Source organism: Plasmodium coatneyi, chromosome 13 (genome assembly GCF_001680005.1).
Source record: "Plasmodium coatneyi strain Hackeri chromosome 13, complete sequence".
NCBI lineage: Eukaryota > Apicomplexa > Aconoidasida > Haemosporida > Plasmodiidae > Plasmodium > Plasmodium coatneyi.
Window position 1 is genome coordinate 164,445 of NC_033568.1, and position 16,680 is coordinate 181,124.

The 16,680-nt window shown below is 34.7% G+C and overlaps 4 protein-coding genes across 4 annotated transcripts in view; 1 reads left to right on the top strand and 3 right to left on the bottom strand.

Moving 5' to 3' along the window:
• Positions 1-316: 316 nt before the first annotated feature.
• On the bottom strand, positions 317-1,772 carry PCOAH_00047930 (KIR protein; the record flags this gene model as incomplete). The annotated part of the gene is made up of 4 exons (XM_020061576.1): positions 317-351; positions 483-678; positions 868-1,626; positions 1,746-1,772. The coding sequence occupies 4 exons, from the start codon at positions 1,770-1,772 to the stop codon at positions 317-319; spliced, it is 1,017 nt and encodes a 338-aa protein (XP_019917139.1).
• Positions 1,773-5,496: 3,724 nt separating this feature from the next.
• PCOAH_00047940 (KIR protein) lies at positions 5,497-6,773 on the top strand (the record flags this gene model as incomplete). Its single annotated transcript, XM_020061577.1, has 2 exons — positions 5,497-5,532; positions 5,724-6,773. 2 exons carry the CDS (start codon positions 5,497-5,499, stop codon positions 6,771-6,773), a joined length of 1,086 nt encoding a protein of 361 aa, XP_019917156.1.
• Positions 6,774-8,609: 1,836 nt separating this feature from the next.
• Positions 8,610-10,022, bottom strand: PCOAH_00047950 (KIR-like protein; the record flags this gene model as incomplete). Its single annotated transcript, XM_020061578.1, has 3 exons — positions 8,610-8,849; positions 8,945-9,186; positions 9,314-10,022. 3 exons carry the CDS (start codon positions 10,020-10,022, stop codon positions 8,610-8,612), a joined length of 1,191 nt encoding a protein of 396 aa, XP_019917258.1.
• A 2,026-nt stretch (positions 10,023-12,048) lies between these two features.
• The window catches only part of PCOAH_00047960 (KIR protein), a gene marked incomplete at both ends in the record, with an annotated part of 28,629 nt that continues 23,997 nt past the window's right edge, over positions 12,049-16,680 (bottom strand). Inside the window, one exon of the mRNA XM_020061579.1 lies at positions 12,049-12,258. Coding sequence (XP_019917365.1) covers positions 12,049-12,258 — 210 coding nt within the window. The remainder of the gene's footprint in view (positions 12,259-16,680) is intronic.

The window sequence follows — 16,680 nt, forward strand, 5'->3', positions numbered from 1 at the left end:
CGTCATTTGCACAATGATAATTGTATATGCGTGTACAGGGAAGAACACCTTGTGCACATTTTTATTATTATTACTTAAATTTCCGCATTTATACTAAGAAAAAAGAAGGAGGGCTCGTGCTTACGGGGAAGAGGGTATCCGACGCAGGCCTTCCTCCATAATTGTTAGGAAGGGTCTAAGGAAGGAAGGAAGGAAGGAAAGAAAAGGAAGGGGAACATTACCTTCCCTAAAGGAAGGAATAGGAAGGGAACATTGGAGCAAGTGGTGGGGGTAGACATCCGACGCAGGCCTTCCTTCATAATTGTTTGGAAGGAGTCTAAGGAAGAAGGAGGGAAGTTACGAGCAGTATTTCTAATTAACGGGAAGGGAAGGGGAACGCATTTACATACATCCCATACTTCCATAACTAATATTACGACAGTCCTGTTCAGAGACATTTTTCCTTCTCCTTTGCCCAGATGCTCGTGGTGGTGGTGACCTACCACGATCATATATGGTAGAAACATCTGTTCTATCATATATTGTTGAACCAAGTGTTGAATATTCTGTTCTCGAGTCGTCATCGTTCTGTGTGAGTGTGTCGTCGTCGTCAAATTCACGTTTAACAAAACTTCTTTTTCCTCTTCTACCACTTCCTTTTGGAGATTTATGTCCTTGTGGGACTAATAGGGAAATATACTAAAAGGGTAAGAAAAGGGAAAAAAAGGGAAAGTAAGAGGCGTAGGAACATATACCACATATATATGAATTTGATTCTTTTCATACTCAGTATTTATGATAATAATGGTCGTTATTTATACTTTGGGCACATAGGAACAAAATTTGTTCATTATACTATTCATATATAAATTGTACTGTGGCACATACCTTGTAGAAGAAGAAGGTGATTAAGGGAGTTGCTATTCCAAGGAAAGTATAAGAAGGAATATCGATATTGCCAAAGGAGTCCGTTATATTGGACTTCAATGACTCCGCCTTGGGAAGGGCACCATTTTTGTGTGCATATTCTACCATTCTAATTAGATCATACTCTGACCTGAAGTTTTCCCCATCCTCTATTTTTCCATATAACTCTTCAAAATCCTTACACCATCCTTTACCATTCGCAGATTTGCAAGCGCCATACACTTTAAGGTAGGCTGTCCTGACATTCAGCAGATATGTTTGATATTCTTTAGGACAATGTTCTCCTTCTGGACTTACCACTGTCCTCATGAATTCTTGGTCTATCTTGTAATCAAATAGTTTCTTCATGCCTTTGAATAATTCTTCATTATCCGGTGCGTACATAGAAAATTTTGTACTTTCGTTGTCCAGTTGACGAATTTCTTTTGCACAGTTTTCCATGGCACTCGAAAACTTCCCTTCTTGTAATTTCCCTAATAGCATTTCACCCATCCAATAATAGAAAAGATGAAACCACTCTTTCTTCCTTCCTTCCTTATTTTCCATTTTATGTATATAACACAGTGCCTTTATAATTTGATCCTTGACAGATCCGTCATCTGTATAATTCCCTATTTCATACTTTACGAGAGGAGCACAAGTTCGATCATTGAATTTTTCTGCCTGTTCCACTAATTCCTTATATTCTCTTCTTGAAGGTAATTGACTCAAATCCTCCTTCTGCAGATATAATGCGCAAAATATATATGTCTCCACGTATGTCTATATTTTAATTATAAAACGTACTACATATTACATGCACATACAGCTAATTTATCTATTATGAATAATAAAGTAACCGTTAATGTTCGTCCGTCATCCGACATTGTTTATGTGCGTGTTGTTGTATATAATAAATTTATTCTATAACTATTCACATATTTATACGAGGTAAAGGTATATGTGAAATCCGTTTGTTTTATAATTATGGTTATTAAATTTGTGCTCAGAATTCATTATATATACTTTTCCTTAAAAATGTATAAACGGTAATGACACTTTATATATATGTATAGGAAATTATAACATGCATATATACATATAATTAAGGAATAAAAGTAAAAAAGAAAATGTGCTGAGGAATCAAATAATAAAATTAGAAATTTTAAATTTCCCATATATTGCTCATTTAATTACTATACTATTGTACTGTGAATTATTAATCAGAATATTGCACTATTATATATCTTATTCAGTTGTTCTGTATATATAACAGTGAAATATATTTTTTTCTTTTTTTTTTTAAACGGGAAAATTTTTTTGGAATGTATTATTCATTAATATTCTTGCCATTTTTTTTTTTTTTTAAGGGGGATTTATTATTAGAAGGAGTTGTTGTTAGTAATTGTTAGTATGTGCCATATTGTATGCAGTTAATAATGTAAAAAAATTCCCCCTTTTTTGCCCCCCCCCTCCCCTTCTCCTTACTCCTTCCCCTTTCCTTTCCTCTATATGTATGTGTACATACCTATACGCTACATATTTAATAGGAAGTGTTCATTAAAATTTTCTTTTTTTCCTTAAAACATTTTTTATTTCCATAAAATACTTCTTGCCTTTTTTTTTTTTTTTTGTATTTTGTTTCTATTTTGTATGTAATGATGAATATAATGGGTGAATGAAGTAGTGAAAGAAGAAAAAAATGGAGTAAATTAGATCTCTTCCTCTATACATTCATATAAAAGTATAGAGAACGTCGATTCCGGGTTCCGGATTCTGGGGATTTAGTTGTTGTTTGGAGGTTGTTTATATTTTTACGGCTTCTAGGGGTAAATATATATATATATGTGTTGTTTTCGCCAGAACGACAAAGTATTATGTAAAATATAGTAGGTAAGAAATTTCCTTCCCTGTTCCCCCCTCCCTATTGGAAAATGGAAATATCTGTGGGAAAAAGAAAGTTTTACATGCACATGTTATATGTACAAAAAAAATTTACATATATATATAAGGAACAATTGCATCGAACTATTATATTTAACTATTGCCTTTAACTGTAGGGAACAATTGCATTGAATTTGAATGAATGAATAATTTTTTTTTGTGGAATATTTCTATGTGGTGATGACTCACGGAACTCACTTAAATAGTTTAAATGTAAGCATGTGCCCCGTCAGTTTGTTCCACATTATTCTATTCCTTTTCAATATAGTCTATATATATGGGACCATGCAATTTCTCTTACATGCATAAATCAGCGAGGTCCATATTTTCATGTAATTAACGAATTCGTTTTATGCTGTGTTCATACCTGTACGTACAAAAAAGGAAAGAAGTCAAAAAGTTCTTATGTTTATCTAATTTTTGCACAGGAACAACATTACCTTCCCTGAAAGAAGGAAAGGAAAGGAAAGGAAACAGAAGGAACAACCTTTCCTCTGAATGGGGAGCAAAGAAGGAAAATGAACAACCTTCCTAATGAGCAGGAAGGAAAGGGAAACAACATTCCCTTCTTGTGGAAGGAAAGGTTGTTCCTTTTCCTGTCTTTCTTCAGGAAGATATGTTCCTTCCTTCTCATTAGGAAGGCTGTTCATTTTCCTTACTTCCTCTCCATTCTGAGGAAAGGTTGTTCCTTCTTTTTCCTTTCCTTTCCCCTTTTAGGAGGGTGTGTGTGGTGGGGAACATTCTATCATCATATATGTGTGGAATAATGCAACCGTTCCAATAATTTATCTATTACACCTTCACGTAGACAGGTAATGGATAAGTTCTGTATATTGCACTTTCACGTAGACAAGTACTGTACATATTTTTTGCGCACACACATTCTATTCCTTCATATATATATATTCTTTCAAAAAAGAGTGATATTGTGCAAGAAGTATAAAATCATGGGGAATTTTCCATGTGTGTGTAATGTACAAAAATGTCACAATGAATGCCACAATGAATTCCTCCATGATGCACTATTCATTACCTTATTTCCAGTGGTCATATGATGTAGGAGCATCTGCGTGTGTGCTTGTGTTTGTGTTCGTACATAGGATACTACTATATTGCTTAATATTCCTACACAAAAGTTCATTAAGAGCACATATATATTTCATGCACGGAAATAACTCAATTTCATATAACCATGGTACTGAAGGAATTAACGCATGGACAATTCCTTCTACATAATGTGATAAATGTAGTTTGTACGATTTTATTATGGTGAAATTTCATTAAATTCGTATAAATACACACGTATTAGGAAAAAAAAATAGGAACGAATGAACAAAGTATTAACAAATGCATGTTGGTGGAAAAGACAAATCGGGGAAATGGTCATTCCTTTCGTACTTCAGATGAGACTCCCCCCTGTACAATGAATTCTTTCCTTCCTTGAACTTTCCTTCCTTAGACACCCTAAGTGTATTTTATTCGGAGGGGGGGGGCGGGTACTTATTCTTAGGGAAAAATTTTTATGTTTTGCCTATTCCTCACGAGCATAATTCAATTATAACAATATTTTTATACTAATTTCTTCTTCCCTTTCTTATGACAGATTAAAAAAATTAAAGAAAAAGAAGATAAGCGGAAATGTAAAAAATTTTAAAAGGGTACATATATATTAGGTACACTGCAGTGTATGAATATATATGGTGTAGAATCTATAATAGGGTAGAAATTTCTTTCCAATAATATTTCTCAATAAAACTTATCAATAGAAATATTTGATCAAATTTATTTAGGGAACAATTATTTTTTTTTTTTAGTGGATATTTTTTTTTTTTTTTTTTATATTTTTCTTTTCTTCATTCATATACATATAATTCCATGTAACTCTTTCCCTATAAATGTAAATGCTCCTCCCCCGTTTACTTTTTTAAAAAAATTCAAATTCTTCCCAGTATATATATGGATGAATATATATACACACACAGTAGTAGGGAGAAAAAATATTCTGGACGTATAAAGTATGTAGTACATATATATGCATGTTAACAAATATTTTTAATGAACCCTTCTTCCAATTAACAATTAGAACATGAATCAATAGTATATATATGATAAAATGTCAGGTTAAAAATAATGTATTACACTCCCTTCCCTATATGAACTCAATAATTGAATAAAATAAAAGTTAAGTTTAAAAAAAAAAAAAAAAACGGGAACCATGCTTTTCAATAGTCCCGTACGGCGCAATTTAATAATACAATGAACACATAAGGAATGTATAATGTATACAAGAGGAATTTATTCTTTCCCCTCCCTTCCTTTATTTTGCAATTTGAAGTATAAGTTTGTTTTTTATATTTTATATTTCATTATTTCTATTATGTAAGTGCACTTATGTAATGACTTTGATATATATACTTATAATGTGTTATGTCAATGTTTGAAAAAAATTGAAGGTAATACACAATATTAAATGGAAGAAATGCACCATATGAAATGGAAGGAAGAAAGTAAAAAATTTAGGTGCTCCTAAATAATGAAGCAAGCAAAAGAAGTTCCTTGTACACGCACATATGTATGGTTTGTTCATAATGTATGAACACATATGAGGAGCACATTTTATAACATAAATTTCATTATATACAGAAAAGGAACACAAATAGATGAAAAATGGCAAAACCAGCAGAAGGAACATCGTACCTACAGGTTAGTGCTTACTTTATTTAGAATGTACATTTCCATACATGTGAAATGAAATACTATAATTTATGTTTACATTGCAGTTAAAATATAAAAAAAATAAAAGTGTATAAGAAATGAAATAATACATATGTGTGAATATTCCTATGCTTCCAACCACCTAACAACCCACCTACCACCAATCACCACGTTTACAGGCCGCAAACTTACAAATGTTAGATTCAAGAAAACTTTTCTATAATACCGTCGATGGGAACGGTGAAGGGAGCGTCCAAGTGAATTACGTTTACTGTCAGCGTATTAATGATACGGGGAAAAAGATAGAAGGGAAGCTGAAGGAATGTACTGAAATTGGATCTAATGCTGAGAAGATTGCAAATGGTCTTTGTTACGTTCTTATGAAAAAGAAAGAAGCACAAGCACCAGCAACCGACACCAAGCCATTAGGGCGAGTGCCGGAGCTTCCGCCTCCACCTGGACCACCCGGACTCGGCGATACGGACGAGTTCGCCGAGTCGGCCGAATTGGACAAATCGTTCAATAAATCCCTTTGTCATTTTCTCTATTACTGGCTTGGTAAGGAGGTGTGGGAAAGTAACGGCAGTTTAAGTAGTTCTAAATTCTTAGAGGTGATGAAAAAAATATATGAAGCACTCCAATTATTCAATGTTAAGGACAATTGCAAACTTTTATACGACGACACCACCCCTAACAAACTTCCTTCCACCACTACCAACTTGACCAAGGACCTCTTTGGTTATCGAAAAACGGTGTTTGATTTCACCTTCGACTACGAAGGTATAAAGAAAAAATTAGCCATCGTTGACAACAACTCTTGTGATGAAGGTTATTACAAACACCTGGCGGCAGCTAAAACGGCACTTGAAATAGTGAAGCAGGATTGTGAGGGCAAAGGGCCCAAATGGGACAAAGATCCATATTGTAAGGAATTTAGAAATAAGTACGATTTAAGCAATAATAATAAAAACCCACTAACCTTAACAATTAATGTAATACAGGATACTTCAGAAAAAGTTACAAGGTACAATATCACTAACTTAGTTCTAAAATATACAGCTCAGTACATGCAGGAGCTCGCTAAGAAGCACCATGACACTGCAGCAGAAGTAGAACAGATTGCTGCCGGCCCAATCGTCTCTTCCGCAGTTGCCTCATTAGTAGGACTTCCTACCATCCTTTTCCTCCTTTACAAGGTAACTATTTGGGCACATTTGAAATATAAATAACATCATTTACTAACATTTGTCTTAGTCTAGGAAGGGGGAAATATAGAATAAACTATATTATGTGATACACGTTCCAACTCTAACAACCTTCCTCCCATCTATCAACTTCGTCCCTCCTTTCTTTCCTTCTTATCGTAGTATAATCTTTTGCCCTCTTGGATCCACAACAATATTGGGAATAGCAACAGCAGAAGAGGAAGGAACACAAGAAAAAAAGGATCCACTGTGGAACGTCATCACTTTGACGATGACATATTAACAACAGAAACGTATTCTACTGATATGTCCACAACAATAGGTTCCACAACATTCGATTCGTCAACAATAGATGCATCTACTATATATAATGATCGATCCCCTGGACGACGACCACCTCAAAGAACAGGAGCTAATATGTCAAATCAACATGGACGAAGAAATAACATAGCTTATCAGCGCATCTAGAACACACAGTTAAGAATGAAAACTGTGTAAAATGACGAACACAGTTAAAATGAAAAACTGTGTAAAATGTGAACACAGTTAAAATGAAAACTGTATAAAATGTGAACACAGTTAAAATGTGCAAACTGTGTAAAATGTGAACACAGTTAAAAATGTGCAAACTGTGTAAAATGTGGAAACGGTTAAAATGAAAACTATAAAATGGTTAGAGTAATGTGTAAACTGTAAAATGAAAACTGGAAAAATTCGAAACACTAAATTAACAACAGCGAATGATGAAACGTGCAAAAAAGATTTCCGTCCTTGCCGTAGCTTTTGCGCGAAGAAAGTGCAACGTGCAGCAGGAAGCGCGCGCAAAGCGAAATTACACGGCGTGAAATATTTACAAAAAAACGAGATTGAAAAAAAAAAATAAAATAAAAAAAAAGAATAACCACCAATAAAATTGATTTTGCGGGGAAAGAAAAAAATTAAAAATTGGACGCACCAAAAAAATAAGATTGAAAAGAACAAAAAAAAAAAACATCCATAAAATTGATATTTCAAAAAAAAAAAATTTAATAATCCAGTGCACAAAAAAAAAAGAAAAGGAAAAGAAAATAGGGAAGAAATGCCAGTTTGTAGTTTGCAGAATGTATGAACTTCGCATAACCGTTTATATTAAGTGTGTTACATTACACATCGAAGTTTTTGCATGCTACTTATAATGTGAGCAGAAATAGTAGATTCTACTTATTGCTTGGAGGAAGGACGAATATTACGTGGGATGATAACGTATATTCCTGCGACGACCTCCTGGTGTATTGATCCTTCTTCCTGCAGTGGATGATCGTGTGGTAGTAGTGTATGGGGTGGAGTGTTCAGTGTTAGAATCCTCTACTGAATCCTCCGCTGTAGACTCTTCCGTCGATCCGTACGTTGAGGCGTAATTGGAGTCTCTTGTTGAGTCGTCCAATGTGGAGTCCCCTTCTGTAGAGGCTTCTGTTGTTGAATATTGGGTAGAAGAATATTCCATGGAATCGTCGTCGTCCGTTTCCATATTCAAGTTACGTTCGATGGATCTTTTCCTTCTTCTTTTAGAGTAGGTGTTACTTTTCGGAGTGAATATGGAGGTGTACTGAGAACGAAGAAGGAGGCACATTGAAGCATATAATATATATGTGTATATTACCGTGCAATTTACATTTATCCTAAATATAAAGGTATATAATTGTATGTTAGCGTGTATAAATTTCTAATCCTAGTGTACCTTATATAGGAAGAAACCCATTAATGGTAATGCTACAGCTGCAGAAACAACAGGTGGAATAATAGTAGAAAGGGGTGATGGCGATGAACCATCACCTGTTGAACCCGTCAGACTTCCTGAATCTTCTGTACTTGCCAATCCTGCTACAGCGTTCTTATTTGCAGCATCAGAAACAGCTCCTGGATGCTTCGCTGCAACTGCTGCTTCAGCAAGACCACCTGGGACACCACCCCTGGGGAGAGTAACTCCATTTTCTTCAGCTTTTTCAACTTTCTTTGTTTCCGTGGGTACTTGTGAAGCAGAACCAGCTTTCCCTGGAGTACCATGGTCCTCAGGGACAGCAGGAGAAAGAGTAACGGCATCTCCTTCCTTAGGACCTTTACCTGCAACGGAAGAGTAAATAAAGAAGGAAGGGGGAGAAGGGAAGGTTAATTATGTAGGACCCGCATCTGTTAGAAAAAGAGTGGTGTTGATGCACCAGGAGGGTGCTGCTGTCCCCTGCATGTGTATTCCAGTAATAATACTTCTGGATTATAATGTAGTATTTGTTATGTGCTCCATTACTTGGTTGATCTGGTAGACTTGGTGCACCGGATGGACCCTGTGCACCTGCTGGACCGGATGGACCAGTTTCCCCTCTTGACCCTAAAGAAGAATTAGCATCAAATGTGTAAAATAAAATGAAGAAAATATTATCAGCGTAGGATGGTAGTGTTCCTCCTAGGATGGGTGGATAGGATGGTGTGGTGTTTAAGGTGGTGGTACATGTGCACCCATAACAGGGGTGCATCCCTGTGGGGGGGTGCAAATGCTCCCTCTATGTGCGTTATACCTTCCGCCTCCTTACCCTTTCCTTCCTGTCCTACAGCTTGTGGCGAAGACTCCTGTGTCGATAAGGAGGTGTAATCATTTGTATTGACTGCGTTCGGCTGAGCAACCTCCTGACCCTCGGTACTGATAGGGCATTCTGCCTGTGTCCCTAATTTGGATAATAGCTTTAACGGTTCCTTAGGATCCGCACTACTGTTTCTACCGAACATTCCTCCAAATACAGAGCAGTATGGTGGCTTCTTCTCCATCTCAACCAAACAACTGCTTCTCATATCCACGTAGTCATCTTTAATTCCCTCTAAGTATTTCCTGCACCCTCCGTTGCATTCATCTTTAATTTTACTTACCTTACTCTTTATTTGGCTGTAATCTTGGTAGTAATCGTATACATTTTTCAACTTTCCGAATTCTTCTTTTCTTATGCCAGGGCATAAATTTCTGCACCACTCCCCATGAACTATTGTTGGCAAAATTTCATAAATTTTACTAATAACTCCTGGAAATGAAGAAGATTCCTCCAATATTCTGGATATGGTGCCTCCCAGCCAATAATAGAAATATTGGCAATGGAGAGTATCCCTACCTTCCTTAAAACTACTTTTAGGTATATTACACCATGCATGTATAATTTTTCGCAGTTCCTGCTTATGATTCTCAAGCTCGTCGAACTCACTCCCTAATAGGTTCTGGACTAGATCAATTTTATCACTACATGAACTTCCCATGGCGCTTCCTTCAATTTTTTGGTAAAAGACTCCAGTGATCCTTCCTCCATTACAATTTCCCTGTGGACATCAAAAATTACAATGTATATTATACTTTACACATATATACGTATATTATTATAACATATAATATACTCAACACATTTTACTCATACTATTCTTTCATTCGTCCTTACCTCACTTGACATGTTCCCCTTCTTTATACTGATTCTGTGTATTCCATATATATTTCTTTGTATAATACACTTATTCTAATGATCACCATCAGTCTTTGAATAAATTTCGAACTTGTACATAAGTATTATTCAGTCTTTATTATAATTACTCCGCAGATGTATATATGGAATTCCTACTCCTTCACTTAGGTACTCAGTTCATTTTCCTTATACAACATGTACTTCATGGTGAATTTGGATTGTACCAATATATATGTTATTCATATATTATTTACATGTTACCTGTATGAAATATTAATTACTGAATATACACAGAAGGTGGGAAGGAAGATGGTAAGTTGGGGGACGGACTATGGTGGTTCTGTGTGGAGTACCTTATATTCATTCTTCCCTTTTTAAATTTATTATACATTGTGTGGATTTGAGCATTATTATATTATCCTTTATTTTTCCCCTCTGTTCTTTTTTTTTTTTTTTTGAAATATAATTTTTTCCCTTTTTTAAAATTAAAAATTTTTAAATTATGTTATTCAGGCTATAAAAATATTCAACATTTAGAATTTCCATTAGAACTGCTTTATGAAATATGTGCATTTATTTATTATGGGGCATTTCACTTCCCTCTTGTACTTATGTATTCAAGAATATTTTCTACTGCATATATATATTCATTGGAAGGAAAATATGTGGAATATGGTTCTCAAATTTTATTATTTGAAATTGTTCTATTCGGTATTTATGAAAATATGCACGTGTCTCTATATATGGATACTCCTCTCAGGAGCCCCATTTCTGCTTGTTAGGTATTTCCATTGCGCAAAAATAAAATTTCCTTTTCCCTTCTTTTTTTTTTTCCCTTTCTTTTTTTCCTTCCTTTTCTTTCTCTTCTTTTTCCTTCCTTTTCTTTCTCTTCTTTTTCCTTCCTTTTTTTTTTGGACAAATTTATATTAGGGCATTCTTTTTTTCTATGGACAATTTTTTTTTTGACAACTTTTTTTGGTGCAATTTTTTCTGTGTGACAAAATTTATATTAGGGCATTTCTTTCTTTTTTTGGACAATTTTTCTTTGACGCTTTTTTTTCTTTGGACAATTTTTTTCTGTGTGACAAAATTTATATTAGGATATTTTTTTTTTGACTACTATTATACCTAAATTATAGTAAAATAACGCGGAACACGCAGCTTTCTTCCTATTTTATGCAGGGACTATTATTCCCGTTTTATGTGAAGTGTGCATCTAAAAGATGTGTATAACCATAAAAGGAGGTTGCAAACATGTTCGCGAAAACCCGTGCGAACTCTCGCGCACAATTTGAAACACTTTTTCAAATGTACATAATTAGAACTTAAAAGGGAAGGAAAAGAAAGAATTATTAAGATTAAAAAAAAATATATTATGAAGTCAAAGTTTTTGTAACAAAATAAATAAGCATTTTTTAATTCTTCAATAAAGAAGAAATTCACCAAACAAGTCAAAATAAAGTGAGAAAAAAATATTTTTTTTCACTTCCACTTATATTAATTACACGTGAACGTAATCAATTTAATACACAAAACAAAAAAAAAATGTGGACAAAGTAGGAAGTAGTATGAGCATTATAACACACTGTTTATGTTGCTTAATGAAAGGGAAAAGTAAAATATTATTATCATGTTTTATTTCTATTTATATGCCCTTCAGATCATATTAAGCATTTCGTAATAAGTGATCTAAATATACAATTCCTTTATCATGCACATTCTCTTCCTTTTCACACTCCTCAAACAACAACAATGCCAAAGATTAGCATCCACAACTTAACTGTTAAACGATTGTTCGGCTTATACGAAACTTTACACAATTGTTGCTGTTATAACTCGTCCGCCCCGTTCACCTCTTCAATGTTGTCCAATAGGTGCTTGAACCAATCTGTTTTTTGACTGTTCCATTCCATAAGGTCATGTTGTTTTGCAACCCACCGCTTCCACAACACCTTTTTATGACTGTCCGTGGATGGAATATCACTACTAACATGTAGTCTGTTCTGTTTGTCATTCCGGTAATGTTCTTTCCATTCACTCTCTAAGGTGTTGAACCAAGGTTGTGTTTTAATTCCTTCTAACAAGACTTTATTTTTTTCGATCCAATGGATCCAATATAAGTTCTGATGTTTCTTCCTTGAGAGAAAAAGATTCTCTAAAGGAAAAATGTTGTTCCTTTCCTAATTTTTCCCTTTATTCATAAACTCAAATCTCATAAATTATTCCATGATCATTTCTAGAAAATCGACTCTGTTCATTAATTCGCATTCTTCGTTTTGGTTTTGGTTTTGATATTCGTTTAGTAATTCTAAGTGAATATCAATAATAGTCTTTCGATTGACATGTTCCTCTTGCTGCATTTCTGTACTATGTAGAGGGTGACCTTCTCCTTCTTTCATTAGGATATATTCATAAGGTGCGTAGGATATTGTTAGATCTGTTCCGTCCCTGTGTTCCTCTAAAGGGGGATCGGGTATTCGTGTCATACGTTTGCAGCGCTTTTTTTGGGGGCCGAACATTCCGAAATACTGCAAGAAATGAAGGTTGTTAGGGTGTAAGGAAGGGAAGTGTGTTGAAGAATAAGAAGAAAAATGTATGAAAGAAAATGTAGCTACTGTATTGGCGGTAATGATAATTATAACATATATGAGTATGTATGTGCTCTATATGTGGTATTTTATGTGCACATACAATACATATGGACACATACAATGACATATGATGGTGCTAATATAGTATGCATGTATGTGCCCGATTATATATATATGTGCCTCATACCTTGGTAAGGAGGTAAACAATGACGACAGTTCCAAGTAGTACAGGAGCCAAAGGAAGGTATGGGATAAGGAGGTCGGAAGGGTTCTCGATCCTGTCAGTAAGTGGTTGAACGATAGGAGTGCGTGGGACAGGAACTTTTGAATCACTCCCTCCTCCTTTAGTACCCCTGGATGATAATGTTGGTGTTGCCGTAACAGTCCCTGCCTTTAATGATGTTGATGTGTCCACCGACGGAGTCTGCAGAGTATCCTTCTGAACATCATTACCAGTACTAACACCTACCCCTGGAACACCTGGTACAACACCACCTGCACCCGGTACTAAACCACCCAGTACACCAGCACCAGCTGCACCATTAGGTTGATGGGTACCACTACTACTTGCATCAACTGTTCCAGTTCGGGGTTCAATGGGCTGAGCTTGAGGCTCAACAGGACCTGCTGGGGCGTCTTCTTCGTCCTCCTCAATGCTCTCTCGATCCTCCACGAACCCATCCCCACTTCCTGCTAAATCTGCTACCTACGAATAAGTATACCATACATATATGTTCAATTCATTTTTATTTCCATGTATTCATTCTACTTTCTTATAATAATGGAGATAATATACTCCAACTTTCTGCATAATGTACTGTCTATATATTAATATAAATTATACTACACTTACTCCCAAAATATCCCTCATCATATCATCCAAATTTTCCTCTTCTTGTTCATCGAACGGTGCTCCTTCTTGGAACCATGTACTAGTCAGTCCGGTTGGAGAGGGTTGTGGGACACTTGCCGCTCCTGGATTTTCATTTTCCGCTCTACATTCTCCTTCCTTCTTTCCTTTTCCTTCACTTCCTTTATTTATTATTTCCATAATTTCTTTCCTCTTTTCCATACTAATCTTAATATATTTTAACATCTGCATTCGGCCCAACTTCACAGGATCCAATTTTCCATATTTGCATTCCATACACGTCCCTTCTATATCAGAATCCTTGTTTAGATTGTTCATTGCTTTAAATGCATTCTCTACAACATGTTCCTTTCCACAATGACCACGTAGGTATTGATATAACCACACATTCATCAATGTACAGCGTATGTACTCCCTTATTTGGGCCACAACCACTCCTCTTTTGCATGGATGTCCTCCCGTTGTCTTTATTTTTAACAAGTTCTCCAGAATGAACTCACATACTTCCAACTCTTCCTGTGTCATTTTTTCTCCTTTTTCCGTGTTCACTCCTTCGCATAGACTCTTACCAGTTCCTTCAGTATCTTTCTCCATCATTCGATCTAAGAATTCACCAACCCAACGTACTATGAACCCAGCTAATATTGACTGCAAATTGAGAATAATGTGTTCATATATGTTCTTTGTGCATTATGTAATATATTTATTATCATCAGGGAAGAATAATATGTTTCGGGACAGAGACATATTGAAACATTGTATACAGTTTACACTATGTTATATTACCTCCCATTCACTCCTGCTCCTTCTACTATAACTCCTACGCTGCAACCACCTGTCCCTTAAATCTTCAAATTCACTCCTCTGAGCCATTTTCCTATTGTACACATAATGTGCTACTTTGCAAATGGGAACAATAATTCATCGGATACTACATGCAACGCATTTTTCCCATCCACATTATCATTTGATGACTGATTTGTACAAAGGAACAGAATTCCTCATTCTCGCTCCCTTCTTCCTTTTATCCATGTTTAGAAGCATCATTGTACATATTTTATATACTATCTCATATACTACTTCGCCCATTATTTCCTTTTTTCCTTCTTATTCAACGTCACACTCCCTCAGAACAATTTTCCTCGTGAAGAAGGTGCCCCTTCCACATGAATGTGCTACCAAATTAATATGAAGGAATTGTCACTAGAGGCAGCTGCCAGAAGAAATAATTATGAGCAACTTCTCCAAACATGAATATTTTTATATAAACTTGCTTCTACCATTTGATAAGATCAAGTTGTCATAATAAAGTTGCCTTAAATAATGTGCTCATCACGGGGATGGCCAAGAAAGAGGACGTTGCTTTCTCCGTTAAAAATTGTCACAAAAAAAAAAGTTTTTCTCAGTATAAGTTGTTCACCACAAAAAAATTAATCCAAACGGAAGTAGGAAATTATGAAGAAAAAATTATTGTCACACGGGAAAATACTAATATAAACACATAAATTTTCTGTTACATAATTTTCCTATATAGAGAATGCCAACAACATACTACCAAAAAATAAATTATAAAAACAGAAAAAAAAATGCTCACGCACCGACAGAAATTAATTGTCACTGCAGAATGCATGCATTCTAACGTTGTTCAACTGGATCCTATGGACCATCCTAAGTGTATTTCCGCTCTACAACAATTTTATATTTTTCTCATCAAATAGAAAATAACCCGAATAAAAAAAAATATATACAACATTCCGTTGCATTATCCACCAATATTTATCCATATATTTACGGTGCAGAATTCATTTGTGCGAAAAAGAACAACCATCAACATGAATCCTCCTTTCCTAACTTTCCCTCTCATTCTATTTCACCCTTGCGTATTATGATAAAAATTGTTAAATAAATAGTTTCTGCAAATAGAAACGCCCCAAAATAAAACGAAAAGAATATTGTTCTTAGAAGAGATATTTAAAATATAAATAGAAAAAATGAAATTCCAAAAAAAGAAAAGTGGTAAAAATGGAATTTCCACCAATAATTGCCTTAAAAGGGAAGTTGCACTACACGGAAATTATACCATACTGTTGGGTTCACGGTTTACATTGCAGTATTCACGGCTTAGGCTTCAGGGTTCACGGTTTCGGGTGCAGGGTTCATGGCTTAATGTTTGTGTTCCTGAGGAACAGGTTCCGAGTTCAAATTCCGGGTTTAGGGAAGGAAGACTTTGTTCCTAAGGGAAGATGTTCTATGTTCAGATTGCGGGTTTAGGGTGTAGTATAAATATTTTTCTTTTTTTTTCTTTTTTTTTCTTTTTTTTTCTTTTTTTTTCTTTTTTTTTCTTTTTTTTTCTTTTTTTTTCTTTTTTTTTCTTTTTTTTTCTTTTTTTTTCTTTTTTTTTTCTTTTTTTTTCTTTTTTTTTCTTTTTTTTTTGTTTGTTTTGCATGAAAGTGTTTACATTGTTGATGTGTAATTAATATAAGTGGAAGTGAAAAAAATATTTCCTCCTTCACTTTATTTTGATTTGTTTGGGATAATTTCTTTTTTTATTGAAGAATTAAAAAATGCTTATTCATTCTGTTATAAAATTTTTTAACTTCAAAATATTTTTTTTTTGTTTTTTTAAAATAAATAGTTCTTCAAAAATGTCAGGATCTTTTTTCGTTTTTCCGCGCCCCTTGCTGGGAGTATTCCTTTCCTTATGTGCTTATTCAAACTTATAAATGAAAAGGAAAGAGAAGGAATGAAATATGAAGAAAGAAGAAAGGAAAAAAAGTAATGAAAAAAAGAAAAACAAATGGAAGAAAAAGGAATTGAGGAAAAAAGAAATGCCACTTTGCTGCTTCCCATACACACTCTAATTATAAACTCTGTGCAGACTTCGCGCTGTGCTCATTTATATTAAATGGGAAGGAGGAAGGGAAGAAGCATTACATATTACATTCCAAATGTGTTACATTGCACAATGTGTTACACAGAGACGGTGTTACATCCGACCG